This window comes from Choloepus didactylus, chromosome 15 (genome assembly GCF_015220235.1).
Source record: "Choloepus didactylus isolate mChoDid1 chromosome 15, mChoDid1.pri, whole genome shotgun sequence".
Lineage (NCBI taxonomy): Eukaryota > Metazoa > Chordata > Mammalia > Pilosa > Megalonychidae > Choloepus > Choloepus didactylus.
In genome coordinates, this window is record NC_051321.1 from 76,431,613 (window position 1) to 76,444,576 (window position 12,964).

General features: G+C 48.7%; 1 protein-coding gene across 4 annotated transcripts; it reads left to right on the forward strand.

The window, feature by feature from the left end:
• Positions 1-3,200: 3,200 nt before the first annotated feature.
• SFTPD (surfactant protein D) lies at positions 3,201-11,972 on the forward strand. Of its 4 annotated transcripts, none has more exons than XM_037805277.1 (8): positions 3,201-3,341; positions 5,608-5,809; positions 7,186-7,302; positions 7,501-7,608; positions 7,973-8,089; positions 8,441-8,557; positions 9,137-9,220; positions 11,506-11,972. In XM_037805277.1, exons 2-8 carry the CDS (start codon positions 5,611-5,613, stop codon positions 11,880-11,882), a joined length of 1,119 nt encoding a protein of 372 aa, XP_037661205.1. In that variant the 5' UTR covers positions 3,201-3,341; positions 5,608-5,610; the 3' UTR covers positions 11,883-11,972. The 4 variants fall into 4 exon arrangements, with proteins under 4 accessions (XP_037661205.1, XP_037661207.1, XP_037661204.1 ...); XM_037805276.1 differs by having other exon boundaries at positions 3,313-3,440; XM_037805279.1 differs by lacking the exon at positions 5,608-5,809 and having other exon boundaries at positions 3,272-3,341.
• The last annotated feature ends 992 nt before the right edge of the window (positions 11,973-12,964 follow it).

Sequence of the window (12,964 nt, forward strand, 5' to 3'; positions counted from 1 at the left end):
AAACACCAGAGAAAGCCATTTTGAAACCAGAACCCAGGAAAGAAGGAATAACAGATATCATCATGTGTCTTCACATGTGAGAGAGGAATCCCAGATGCCATCAGTCTTTCTTCAGTGAAAGCATCCTCTTGTTGATGTGTTAGTTTGGGCACTTTTATGGCCTTAGAACTGTAAATCTGTAACATAATAAACCCCCTTTTATAAAAGCAAATCCATTTCTGGTATTTTGCATAATGGCAGCTTTAGAAAACCAGAAAACCAAGGAAGTGGAAGACTTGTACACTGATAACTATAAAATATTCTTTTTTTAATTCAGTTTTATTGGAGTATATTCACATACCATACAATCATCCATGGTATACAATCAACTGTTCACAGGATGATCATATCATTATGCATTCATCACCACAATCTATTTCTTAATATTTTCCTTACATCAGACAGAATCAGAATAAGAATAAAAAATAAAAGTAAAAATAGAACACTCAAACCACCCCCCCATCCCACCCCATTTGTCATTTAGTTTTTGTCCCCACTTTTCTACTCACCCATCACTAGACAAAGGGAGTGTGATCCACAAGGCCTTCACAATCACACTGTCACCCCTTGTAATCTACATTATTATACAATCTTCTTCAGGAGTCCATACTACTGGGTTGGAGTTTGGTAGTTTCAGGCATTTACTTCTAGCTATTACAATACATTAAAACCTAAGAGGTGTTATCTATATAGTGCATAAGAATGTCCACCAGAGTGACCTCTCGACTCCATTTGAAATCTCTCAGCCACTGAAAGTATTTCTTCTCATTTTACATCCCCCTTTTGGTCAAGAAGATATTCTCAATCCGACGATGCCGGGTCCAGATTCATCACCGGGAGTCATGTCCTGCATTGCCAGGGAGATTTACAGCCCTGGAAGTTGTGTCTTATGTAGTGGGGAGGGCAGTGAGTTCCCCTGCCGAGGTGGCTCAGTTAGAGAGAGAGAGGGCCACATCTGAGCAACAAAGAGGTACTCAGGGGGAGACTCTTAGGCACAATTATATGCAAGTTTAGCCTCTCCTTTGCAGTAACAAGCCCCACAAGGGCAAGTCCGACGATAGAGGGCTTGGCACATCAAACCGCCAGTCCCAATGTTTGTGACAACATCAACACCAGTCCTATAAAGTATTCTTGAGATAAATTAAGGAAGATAAAAGTACATGGAAAGACATCTCATGTTCATTGATTGGAAGATTTGTTATTGTGAAGATGGTAATAGTCCCCCAAAGAAATCTACAGTTGCCATGCAATCTGTGTAAAAATACCAGCAGCCTTTTTTTTTTTTTTTTGCAGAAATGTAAAACCCAATCCTAAATCTGATATGAAACTTCAAAGGATTCTGGATATCCAAAACAATCTTGAAAAGAAGAAGAGAGTTGGAGGCCTAATACTTCCTCAATTCAGAACTAACTACAAAGCTACAGTAATCAAAATAGTTTGGTACTGACATAAAGATAGACAAATAGATTAATGGAAGAGGATTGAGAGAACAGAAATAATCACATACATCTATTGTCAACTGATTTTTTTATTGTTTAATTTTTATTATTTTCTTTCAACTGATTTTTCACAAGCGTGCCAAGACCATTCAAAGTGGAAAAAATAGTATCTTCAACAAATGGTGCTGGGACAATTGGATAACAACATATAAAAGAAATTTTCTGATATTAGGAGAAAGCTTTCATTCTTTTACCACTAAGTAAAATGTTAGCTGTGGCTTTTCATTTTTGCCCTTCATCATATTGAGGGAGAGCTCTTCTATTCCTCCCATCATATTCCTTCTATCTGACACTATACACAAACTCAAAAATGACTGAAAATAAAAATAGAAGACCTATAGCCTGGTCTTCTGTTTCTTGGAAGAAAACCCAAGGGTAAGTCTTCATGATGTTGGCAATGGATTCTTAGAAATGACACCAAAAGCACAAGCAACAGAAGAAAAAATATATGAGTTGGATTTCATGAAAATTTAAACCTTTTGTGCATCAAAGAGTACTATCAAGAGAGTAGAAGACAGCCTAGAGAACAGGGAAAATATTTGCAAATCATATTTCCAATAAGGGCCTAGTATCCAGAATATATAATTAATTAACACTTACAACTGAACAATATAAAGACAAGCAACCTAATTTGAAAATGGACAAAGGACTTGAATAGACATTTCTCCCAAGAAGATACACAAATGGCCAACAAGTATATAAAAAGATGTTGAATGTCATTAGTCAGTAAAGAAATGCAAATCAAAACCACAATACAGTGCCACTTCAACCCCGCTAAGATGGGTATAAAACATTGAAAAAAAAAAAAAAAGGAAACTAACAAGTGTTGGTGAGAATGTGGAGAATATGGAACCTTCATACTTTCCTGGTAGGAATGTGAATGCTTTCAGTCACTGTGGGAAACAATTTGGCAGTTGTTTAGAAAGTTAAAAATAGAATTACCATATGACCTACCGATTTCACTTCTAGGTATATACCTAAATAATTGAAAATGGATATTCAAACAAATATTTGAACAAGAATATTTATAGCAGCACTATTCACAATAGCCAAAAGATGGAAACAACCCAAATATCCTTCAAGTGATGTTGAAAGTGGAGAGAACAATGACCTGAATTAGGGCAAGGCAGAGACTTGCTAAAGGAAGGCCATCCCACTGAAAACAAGTAGAAAGTTTTTTGAGGCTTAGAGCAGGAAGCAAGAAGTGACTCATGCCAGGCGGCAGTGACTGTAGTCCCTGCCTGCACAGGCTGCTTCCTCTGCAGCCCCTCCACCTGCCCCACCCCCAGCTGGACATGCCAAGCAGCTCTCAGCTCTTTCCAAATATCTGAGCAGTGCTATTGAGGTGAAGTAGAAAGAGAAGTGGGCACAGCAAGTCCTGGCTCTTGGGATCTTCAGGTGCAGGTTGCTTTTGCAATAGCTGTAGGTCATTGTGCAACTCTCTGGTTTTCTCTGGACCCAGACATCTCAGATTCCTGGACATCTGTAAAATACAAACACTGATGATGCCACTTAACTTGCAGAGCTGCAGAGAGGTGCAGATGAGATCATGGATTGAAAAGTGACTGGTAAAATCTAAGGTGATATGTGTGTAGTGAGATGAATAGCAGGACTAGGTTTCCAGAACTCAGGTGGAGTTGAGAGCAAATAAGCCAACAAGGAAGAAAACTGCCCCACTCTTGAAGGGGGTTCTCAAAAGACCAGGGCTGAGCAGCTCATATTACAAAATAGGTATAAAAGGAGAGTTCATGCCAAGCAAAGGTTGCTTGCCTGGAGCTCCTGCGGTCCTGGAGGAAGCAATCTGTGAGTGTTTCTGTCCTTGACTCTCATTTTATTTTCTCCACATCCTGTGATGCCCGCTGCCCATCTGGACCATTCATTCCACTCACGTTGGTGAAGCAGGTATCTGTGTAGTTGTTCTGGTCTAGGAAGAGTGAGCTGGGTTGTAAGGAGCATAAGGTTTTCTTTTGCCTCTCACTCGTCTGTCTTGACTAAGTGGGATATTTGCTTTAGAGACTGGGGGAGGGTTGGTGAGTGGATTGTGACACCCACCTAGAGCCCAGATGCCACTGTGTAGAGAGGCCTCAGGTGGAAACGGCAATTCAAACTTCCCTCTTGGCTCCTTTTTGTCCCTGATTTCTTCAGAAAGAAGAGTTGTGTACAGAAAGTAGACTGGGTATTTGTAGACTCAAGAGCCCACCCAGAACCAAATGCTCATGAGACATGGACAAATCTGCTTCTCTCTTACCCTCAAGTCTTCATCTATAACATATATTTCCTGGACTAGATCTCTGGTTTTCAAACCAATTTTCAGAGGAGTCTTTTTTTAAAAAAATTAAATCTTACCCTGAAAGCTTAATATAAGCTGAACACTGCTCAGGTTGAAGAAAGCCATGACTGCCCACTTGTCTGCTGCCCCAGCTAAGACACCTCTGCTGAATCCCAGGTCTGATAACCTCTGAGTTAACTCTATCTATGGCCCCTTCCCTCTACAATAGGGTGTATTCTGTGCCATCTTGAGCCAGTGGACAGAAAGCCTATTGCCTTTCATTATTCTCCAGAAATAGGCACATGTCCCCAGAGTTGAGCTGCTGCAGGCCATGGTGCGGTGCCCCTGCTCTGGTTGGATCTAGCTCTCAGTGCTCATGACTGAGCCTGGGCCAGAGCACACATGGCAAAGCAGCTGCTGCTGGCCTGTGAACTCACCTGCACAGGGCCTGGACCATTAAACTTTTCCAGAGACTCCCAGCATGCCCAAGTAAGTTGTGAATTCAAAATAATTGAAAGAGGCTGGCAAAATTAGGGGTCATCATAGACCAGAATCACCAGCAGCTGGAGAAGGAGGCACTTCTCTGGCCAGGTAGCTCTTCCCCTATCTCCACCCTCCCTTCTTTCTGCACATCCACCCTCAGGTCTCTCAGGCTTCGTTCCCAGCCTCTGGGACTCCTGGTGTGCTCTCTCCACTCTCATAACTTCAGAGTTTCTCTCTGAGAGAAGATATCCAACATGGTTATTGACCCAGGTCCCGGCACCCACCCTGATTTCACTTCCAGCCTGGTTCCTAAGTTCCTCCAAGATGGTAACTGAAAGCTGCTTCTCACCCCCACCCCTAAAACTTGCCCTGCACCTGACTGATCTGCCCACCTCTCACATCCCCTTCCTCCAGGAGGCCCCTTCTCAGCCCTCTCAGGCTCTAGGTATCCCAGGGTCTCTCCAGCAACTAATTTGTGTCTCCCTCTGGGAAGACATGACTTTCACCTCAGTTGCCTCTGGGAATTTTCTCCTGAAGACCACATCTAGTCCAGGAACAGCAAATCACCTGGCATGCAGCCATGTTCCCAGCCTGTGCTCAGAACTGAGGGGGCTGTGCTCCTTGCTGCCTGGGCTTCTTCCGTGGAGGGTAAAAGAAAAACACTGTAAGAGTGGGAAGGTGGGAGGAAGGGAGGCTTGGGGATCAGCACATCTGTCCCTTCAGTAGCTAGCTGGGGCCTACTGCCAGTCTTTCTGATACCAGTACAAAGGCCTCATACAAATCCTAATACAAATATGGCCTAGTCTGGACTCTTGCTCCTTTTCAGACCAACACTATGGGCTGCCACTGCTATCCCATCCAAGCCAGCCAGGAAGAGGAAATGGGTTTGCCTTGTCTGAGCTAAGCTAATAGCCTGAATTTTACAGTTGAGAGAGGGAGGCCCCTATGTAAAGGTACTCAGTGAATCCTTCCTGCTGTGACAGATGGCCTCAACGAATCATGCTACGTCCTAGCCACTGGGCTGATGGATTGCCCATGGGAAGACACAAAAGGGATGGCATGGGGGTACCTGAGGACAGGTGAAGGCTGCTAGGGACCCAGGTCAGAGTTCAAACTGGGTAACTCATGCGCTCCAAGGCCAAACTGTGTGTCCACCTTACACCTAATCTATTTTAAGGAATCCTGCTGCCCTGGGCCCCACAGCAAGGGAGAGGAGGTGGGGGATGGGATTCTCCTGACCTTCAGGAGCTGGACCGAGTCCTAAATCATGTCCTAGAACCAAAAGCATGTCCTTTCTCTTCCTGTTCATCTCCCCAGGCCATGCTGCTCCTCAGTCTTTCTGCGCTGCTCCTGCTCACAATGTCCCTGGGGTCCCTGGGAGCACAAATGAAGACCTATCCCCAGAGAACAGAGACCAACATCTGCACCCTGGTCCTGTGTAGTCCCCTGGAGAATGGCTTGCCTGGTCGCGATGGACGGGATGGGAGAGAGGGTCCCCGGGGCGAGAAGGGGGATCCAGGTAGAGCTGGAACCATGGGCTTGCCCTGGAAGGTTGGGGTGGGTGTTGAAATTGTAAACAGCTTAGCAACTCTGGATATTCTGCTATGGTAGTTTTGGATGTGGGCTTTCTCCTCCCCAAGGGGGCGGAGGTGGGTTGCCCCACAGACATGGAATCTGACACTTCTCTACCAATTAGGAAATGACTGCTGCCTTGAGCCCCCAAGTGCCTCCCTCCATAACCCCCATTGCCCTAACTCCTCAACTAAGATCCTCTGGATTCCTTCCGCCCCAGGAATGAGCAAATAGGGGGTGAATGACGTGTAACTGGAGCTTTGACCCATTGTTCATTCTAATTGGACGGTGCCTCTGCCGGGTGTTAAATATTTTGAGTATCATCCTTCCACATGAAGGATAGGAAAGGAAGAGCCCCATGGCCCCATATGAAAGTTTGATCAAAAGGATTTGCACTGGTACATTAAGGAGGGAAGGAAAGAGAGCTCATGCTTCTTTGTCCAGCCCTGTGCTCAGGTGTTCACTTTAGTAGTTCATTTAATCCACCCACTTCATCCGTGCTGCGGATTGTAACAGAACATAGCACAGTGCCCAGCACAGAGCCTTTCTGTCACCCAGCAAATGGGCAGTGGCCCTTTCCCATCACATCTAGTCCCAAGCAGGCCTGACCCCTTCTGCCAAGTCAGAAATGTCACCTTTCCTTGGCACATCTTTCTAAATCCTCCTTACCCTCTAAGTCCCACTTCCTTCTTCAGGGAGGCAGCTCCAAGTATTTGTGTGCTCTGGGGTTGGGGGCACTGGTATAGGACTAGCAGTATCCCATGCATTGTTCTCCTCACTTGTTAACTTTTGTTGCACGCTTCAAAATTCTATTATGAATCCCTTGAAGAACAGGACCTGGTCTAATATTTACATCTTGCCCAATGCTAAGCATAAAGTAGGTGGTTTTAGTGAAGAAGTAAGTGAAATAATGGGCAAAATGGACAAATAACTGAATAAACATGTTAGCAACCTGCCAAGTGCCATTTCTGATACAAATGTTGGTTCTGGGCAGGGGTGAGCAAAAAGTCCATGATCAAGGTTAAGTGCTGACAGATTGCCTGCCCTCAATACTGTGGCCTTGGGGCAGGGGACAGAGAACTGCATGGGGCGTCAGACAGGTCTTGGCTGGAATCCTGCTTCCAGGTCTGATCTCAGGCAAGCCTGTTTCCTTACCTGTAAAATGGGGATGCTGGGAAATGGGTGCCAGGGGATCAGGATGTATGGAGGCGTAATGTGCATCCCTGTAGAACCCTGAAGGAATGCAGGAGACCTGGCCCTGCAGGCCGTTGACTCCTCCTGGGCCTAGGGCCAAGTTTGTGTCCACTTCTTCTGCTGCTACAGGTTTGCCAGGAGCAGTAGGGCAAGCAGGGGTGCCTGGACCACTTGGCCCAGTTGGGCCCAAAGGGGACAATGGCTCTGCTGGAGAACCTGGACCCCAGGGAGACCCTGGACCACGTGGTAAGCAACCGGGTATGGAATGCAGATGGCTCACAGAGCCCAGCGCAGGAAGAAGGTCATGCTGAAGGTGGCACTGAGTTATTTAGTATAATTAGTATAATTCTGCCTAATTGACTTGTATTACTGCCCTCAACATTTCCTGCACTCCCACTTTTAAGAGGATTCCGTGTCACTGATTGGACTGGTCCTCTTTCCCAGGACCTCCAGGTGCATCTGGTCCAGCTGGAAGAGAGGGTCCCTCAGGGAGCCAAGGGAATGTAGGACCTCAAGGCAAACCAGGCCCAAAAGGAGAGGCTGGGCCCAAAGGTAGGTGTCTGGTAGAAGGCCCATGTGGGAGAAGGAAGGGATGTCTGTGGCCATCTGTGCTGTGCCCTAAGGCATACTCAGAGTGCCAGCAAGCACCCAGGCTGTCAACACTGGGAAGCCCTGCCGTGGGCCCTAGCCAGCTTCTGAAGGGACAGGTCTCCTAATACCCAAGCCGCCTTGCCCCCCACCTCCCCACTCTTACAGTGTTTCCCTATTACTCTCCACGGAACTCCAGGCAGCAAGGAGCACAGCCTCCCCAGTTCTCTCTCCCACCCCAGAGCTGTAGGTGGAAAGCACCATTACTGAGGAAATGATCCATGTTCAACACAGTCTCAGCAGCTTCTGTCCCAATTCATTCCTTCAGGAGAAGTGGGTGCCCCGGGCTTGCAGGGATCTGCTGGAACTGGAGGCCCCACAGGCCCTAAAGGAGAGAGAGGTGCCCCGGGTGAGCGTGGAGCCCCTGGAAGTGCTGGGGCACCAGGTGAGTGATGGAAGGGGCTCCAGTTCCCTTGTGCCCATCTGGAACTGTCAGTGCCCCCCATCCACCACCACCACCACCAGTGAAGTCAGAGCTGGTATTGCTGCATGATGGGGAGACTCATATCCAAGAGGATGCATTGTTGGGCTCTGGGAATTCTCTGTTTCTAGGGAGTGTGCAGTGCTGAGAAATGAGGACGATCAGTATATTGGGGAGGGTGTGTGGCTGGGTTCTGGGACAGACTATATGCAGAGGGGGCTTTTGCTGAGCAATGTGGACACTCAGTTTACAGGGAGGGTACAAATGCTGGAAAATGAGTATGTGGTTCACTGCCGTCTTCTCCTTTGCCTCCAGGGCCTGGTGGAGCTGTGGGCTCGCAGGGACCTCCAGGTGCCAGGGGCCCCCCAGGACCGAAGGGAGACAGAGGTATTCCTGGGGACAGAGGACCCAAGGGAGACAGTGGACTTTCAGGTGAGTTGGCAGCCCCCGGCTCTGAGACCCCTGACTGTGGCATGAGTAGAGAGAACAGAGGCCCTCTTCAGCTCAGGACAGGCCCTCCTCTCAGGTATCCATCCCCCTAGTTACAGGGAGTGGGTGGAATGCAGGAAAGGCTTGCAGACTGGAAGGGAGTTGAGTTAGTCTCTGGTCTTAGCTCTCTAGTACATGCCGGAAGGCAAATTAGGGCAGTTTCTCCATCTGACCATCAAGAAAACTACACCTGCTTCCCAATTCGTAGGACTGTTTCAAACATCAAATAACCCAATGGATGAGAATTGTTTGAGGAATGTGTATTCTTGTCGAACAAAAGGGAGGTGCCACCAGATTCCCATAAATATGGAGTTAAAATGTCACCTGGCTCAGTGTCAGGGGCAGGGACCTGCTCAGTGGCACCCTGACAGCTAGTTCATGGCAGAGCATGGGCCCACAGTGTCAGCAGATGTGGGCTTCCTGGGGCTCATCCCAGCTTCTCACCCCAATAACAGAGGACCCTGACCTTCAGGACCAGGCTCTGAGCTGACCCCAAGCTCAGCCCCTCTCTCTCTTCTGCAGACATTGCTGCTCTGAGGCAGCAGGTGGAGGCCTTACAGGGTCAGGTGCAGCGCCTCCAGGCTGGCTTCTCTCAGTATAAGAAAGGTAAGTTCCTGGACCTGAACTTGGGTCAGCCAGTGAGTCCGGGCCCCAGACGGGGTATGGGCCTTGGTGTGGGCTGAGCTGGGGTAGATCTTTGGTAGGGCCTGAGGTTGAAACTGGATCTAGATCCGATGGGAACAGGGTTGGGACCATGTTTAGGGCTGAATCTAGGACTGAGGGAGTGGAGCTAGGGCTGGGACAGGTAGGGAAGCTACAGCTGCAGGAACTGGAAGGGGATCCAAGGAACATGTAGGAGGATGAGGCCCACATCATGTGTTCAGGGTGCTGGTAGAAAACTGGTGCCCCCCACCCCCATGGCTCCCGGACTCCTGAACACCCTCAGCCATCAGTGCCTCCTGTGCCCTGAGCCAGGTTAATGTCTGAGTTATGACCTGTTTAGCAGGCCTTCTCTCCTACTTCACTCCCACTCCTGTCCTCTGCTGGTCCCTGTGACAGAACCTGGGCACAAAGGCACCCAACCAGGATGCATTTCTTACCTCTGGGGGCCAAGTAGGGGCACACCAAGAGATGCTGCAGCCCAGCCCAAGGCAGCAAACAATCCAAGTGGGCTCCTGAGAGCTGCCCTGGAAGTGCAAGGCAGATGGCCCAACCTTGGTTCATGGCCTTCTTTGTATCTTACTCTATACATAATCCTTGGCCAGGAAGGAGCCAACTGAGGCATAGTGAGTGCCAGGCCCACACACCTGGCCAGTCTCGGGATAGCAGCTGCCTCAGCTCCCTGGGTATCTCATGCTGGAATCCTAAGGAGTCACAGGCCCCCAGGAGGGCACCTCTCAGTGCCCCGTGCCTTTAGGCATCCCCACCCCAGGCCCATTAGCCCTCCTCCTCCTCTGCCCTCCCTGTCAGCAGCTTTGGGTCCACATCCTTCAAGCAAATCTCAGTGAGTCAAAAAGAAGGGTTTTCTGGAGGAGTGGAGCATAAAAAGGGGCCTGATTGTGTGAGAAACAGGGTTGGCTGCTAAGTAGCCAAGGTCAAGGATGAAAATCTCAAGACTTCGGTGTGTGACCCTCCCTACACAAACATATTCACACATGCACTCACTCCCTCCTGTGAATACTGATGCAAACTCACAGAAGTGCATTTGCATGTGCACCTGCCACACATCTGTACTTAAATGCCATCACTACCCCACGCCTACCTACATGCACGTGCATATGCATGCACACACAAATGTGCACACACATCTGGATGGATCTGCACATGCTCTCATGTATGCAGATGGATACATGGGCATATTCATGTTTGTGTGTGAATACCCACCAGACACAAAGAATGCAAACCCAGTATTGGCACATAAACTCTTACTCTGACCTCATCCAGGGTTGCTCTGGGTGCCATCCTGAGCCCGTGGAGAATCTGCCCTGTCTGGAGCCCTGAAGGTTCAGTAGCCTTCGCAGAGGGTTTTCACGCATGGTCCCAGCACACTTGTCGTATTATCCTTTCGTGAAGTCAGCCCTTGCTTTAGAGATGAGGAATTAGAAACCCTGAAAAGGGAAGCGACCTTCCCTTACCCACCTGGGTGTAGGGTTGAATGCTTGGCCTTCTGATTGCAGTTGGAGCTCTCTCCAGCATTGATCTCACACACTTCTTAGATGCCGTCATCCCCTCACCAGCTCTTATGGGGATGCTGACTGGCTGGGGTATCGTCTGCATGCAGGCCAAGAGGGAAACATGTGCCTGGACCCAGATCAGAAATTAGCACATCATGGTGCTCCAATGTCCAACCCTACCTTCTCCTGCCTCACCGCATCATACAGCACAGACCCTCTCTGACACCCCACACTTCCTGCTGTTCCGCAGGGAGTAAGAATGGGCTCACTGCATTGTTCCTTGTGGACTATCAGAAACTGACCCATGCTGCATGGTGTCACTTCTCTGAGCAAAGTCTTTCCAATCCTACATCATAATTGAAATACTGGTTCAGGCATATAATATTGGAGAACTAGAAAGAGCACATCTGAGCTTTGGAATCATACTGACCTAACTCCACATTTGACAGTTGTGTGGCCTTGGGTCTTTTACTTAACTTTCCTGAGTCTCAGGTAAATGGGGGACCATTGTACTACCTCTCAGTTGTTGAGAGGACTTGGGGTGTCTTGTGGAGCTGGGGATGCTCTGGAACCAAATGTCTTGTTTTCATCCTACCGGGTGCCCCAGATGTCCCTAACCGGGTCTGGGAGGCTCAGGTTGGGATGCTGAGGTTTTAGAGCAACTGAGCCCTTGCCAGGTGCTGCCACGACCCCAACTTGACTCTTCTCTTCTCCTAGTGGAGCTCTTCCCCAATGGCAGAGGTGTTGGGGAGAAGATCTTCAAGACCAGTGGCTTTGAAAAGTCCTTCGAGGATGCGCAGTTGGTCTGCACACAGGCTGGCGGGCAGGTGGCCTCCCCACGCTCTGCAGCTGAGAACACCGCCTTGGAGCAGCTGGTCTCAGCCCACAACAAGTCTGCCTTCCTGAGCATGACTGACACCAAGACAGAGGGCAAGTTCATCTACCCCACAGGGGAGCCCCTTGCCTACTCCAACTGGGCCCCGGGGGAGCCCAACAACAATGGTGGGGCAGAGAACTGTGTGGAGATCTTTACCAACGGCAAGTGGAATGACAAATCCTGCAGAGAGCTGCGCCTGGTGGTCTGCGAGTTCTGACGCTCCCAATGCGGAGCCTGCCTCATGTGGTAGGCCCATTTCTGTGCACTGCTGATGGCCCAATAAAACAATGGCTGCCTCTCCCTGCCAGGGACTTCCACAGACCCATGCAATGAGCCCAGAAGGTAGGGCTACTGTGAAAGGCCTGTCTCAGAGTAAAAGAGGAGCAGGTTTCCCACTCTGGAAGGTCTGTCAGGGGACAGAAGAGGTCAGCCTGCTGTGCCCATTGCAAGGGATAAAATTAGGGCTCCAATGACCTCCCTCTGGCAAATTCCAATGGCTCTCACTCGTAGAACAATCAGCTGCATTTGACTGCAGCTGTTGACTCCCTCCTTCTTGGAACACTTTCTCCTCTTGGATTCCAGGACACCATTTTTAACTGCTATTACTCTCATCTTTCTGGCCACTCCTTATCACTCTCCTTTGCTGATTCCTCCTTTCTATAGTGGAGAGCCCATGGCTCAGTTCTTGTTTTTCTTTTCTCCTTAAACTTATTCCCTGTCTCATGCCTTCACATTCCTTCTACAGGCTGGTGGCTCCCACATATATATCCCTATCCAGGATCTCTCCTTGAACCCTAGATTCCTCTCGCCAATGTAGGCTGGAGCCCCAGGGCTGCCTCGTGCTTCAAGGCTGAGCCCAGGAAGCTGCACGACACAGCCTGGTGACTTTTCAGTGGTTCTGCCTTTCTGGTTAGACTCCGTGGCTCTACAACCAATGGACTTTCCATCCATGCACTACTGGGATCTCTCCATCCGTACCAATGTGGCTGTCTCTTGGCTCAAGGAAGGGATGACCAGCTGCACAATCCTAAATCTATTTGAAATCTCAGGGACATTTGGGGAGGATGGTATCTGGTCAGTGCTCTAATTCACCCTTAACCTTCCTCTTGCCTGGTGGTTCCAGACATGTTCTTTCTCTTCTCTGCCCCAGAGACAAGCTGGTCTAATCCTTATATTACAGTTATGAGAACTAAGGCTCCAAGAACTAAGGTTCAGGGGCAGAAGGAGTGTCAGTGGTAGAATGGTGTATTAGGGTTCTCTAGGGAAACAGAACCAACAGGAGATATTGGTAAATATGAA

Excerpts from the sequence above, each read along its gene's own strand:
- SFTPD (XM_037805277.1), top strand. The coding sequence starts at position 5,611 with ATGCTGCTCCTCAGTCTTTCTGCGCTGCTCCTGCTCACAATGTCCCTG. Across the intron at positions 5,810-7,185 it reads GGGCGAGAAGGGGGATCCAG|GTTTGCCAGGAGCAGTAGGG; the intron begins GTAGAGCTGGAA and ends CTGCTGCTACAG. Across the intron at positions 7,609-7,972 it reads AGGAGAGGCTGGGCCCAAAG|GAGAAGTGGGTGCCCCGGGC; the intron begins GTAGGTGTCTGG and ends TCATTCCTTCAG.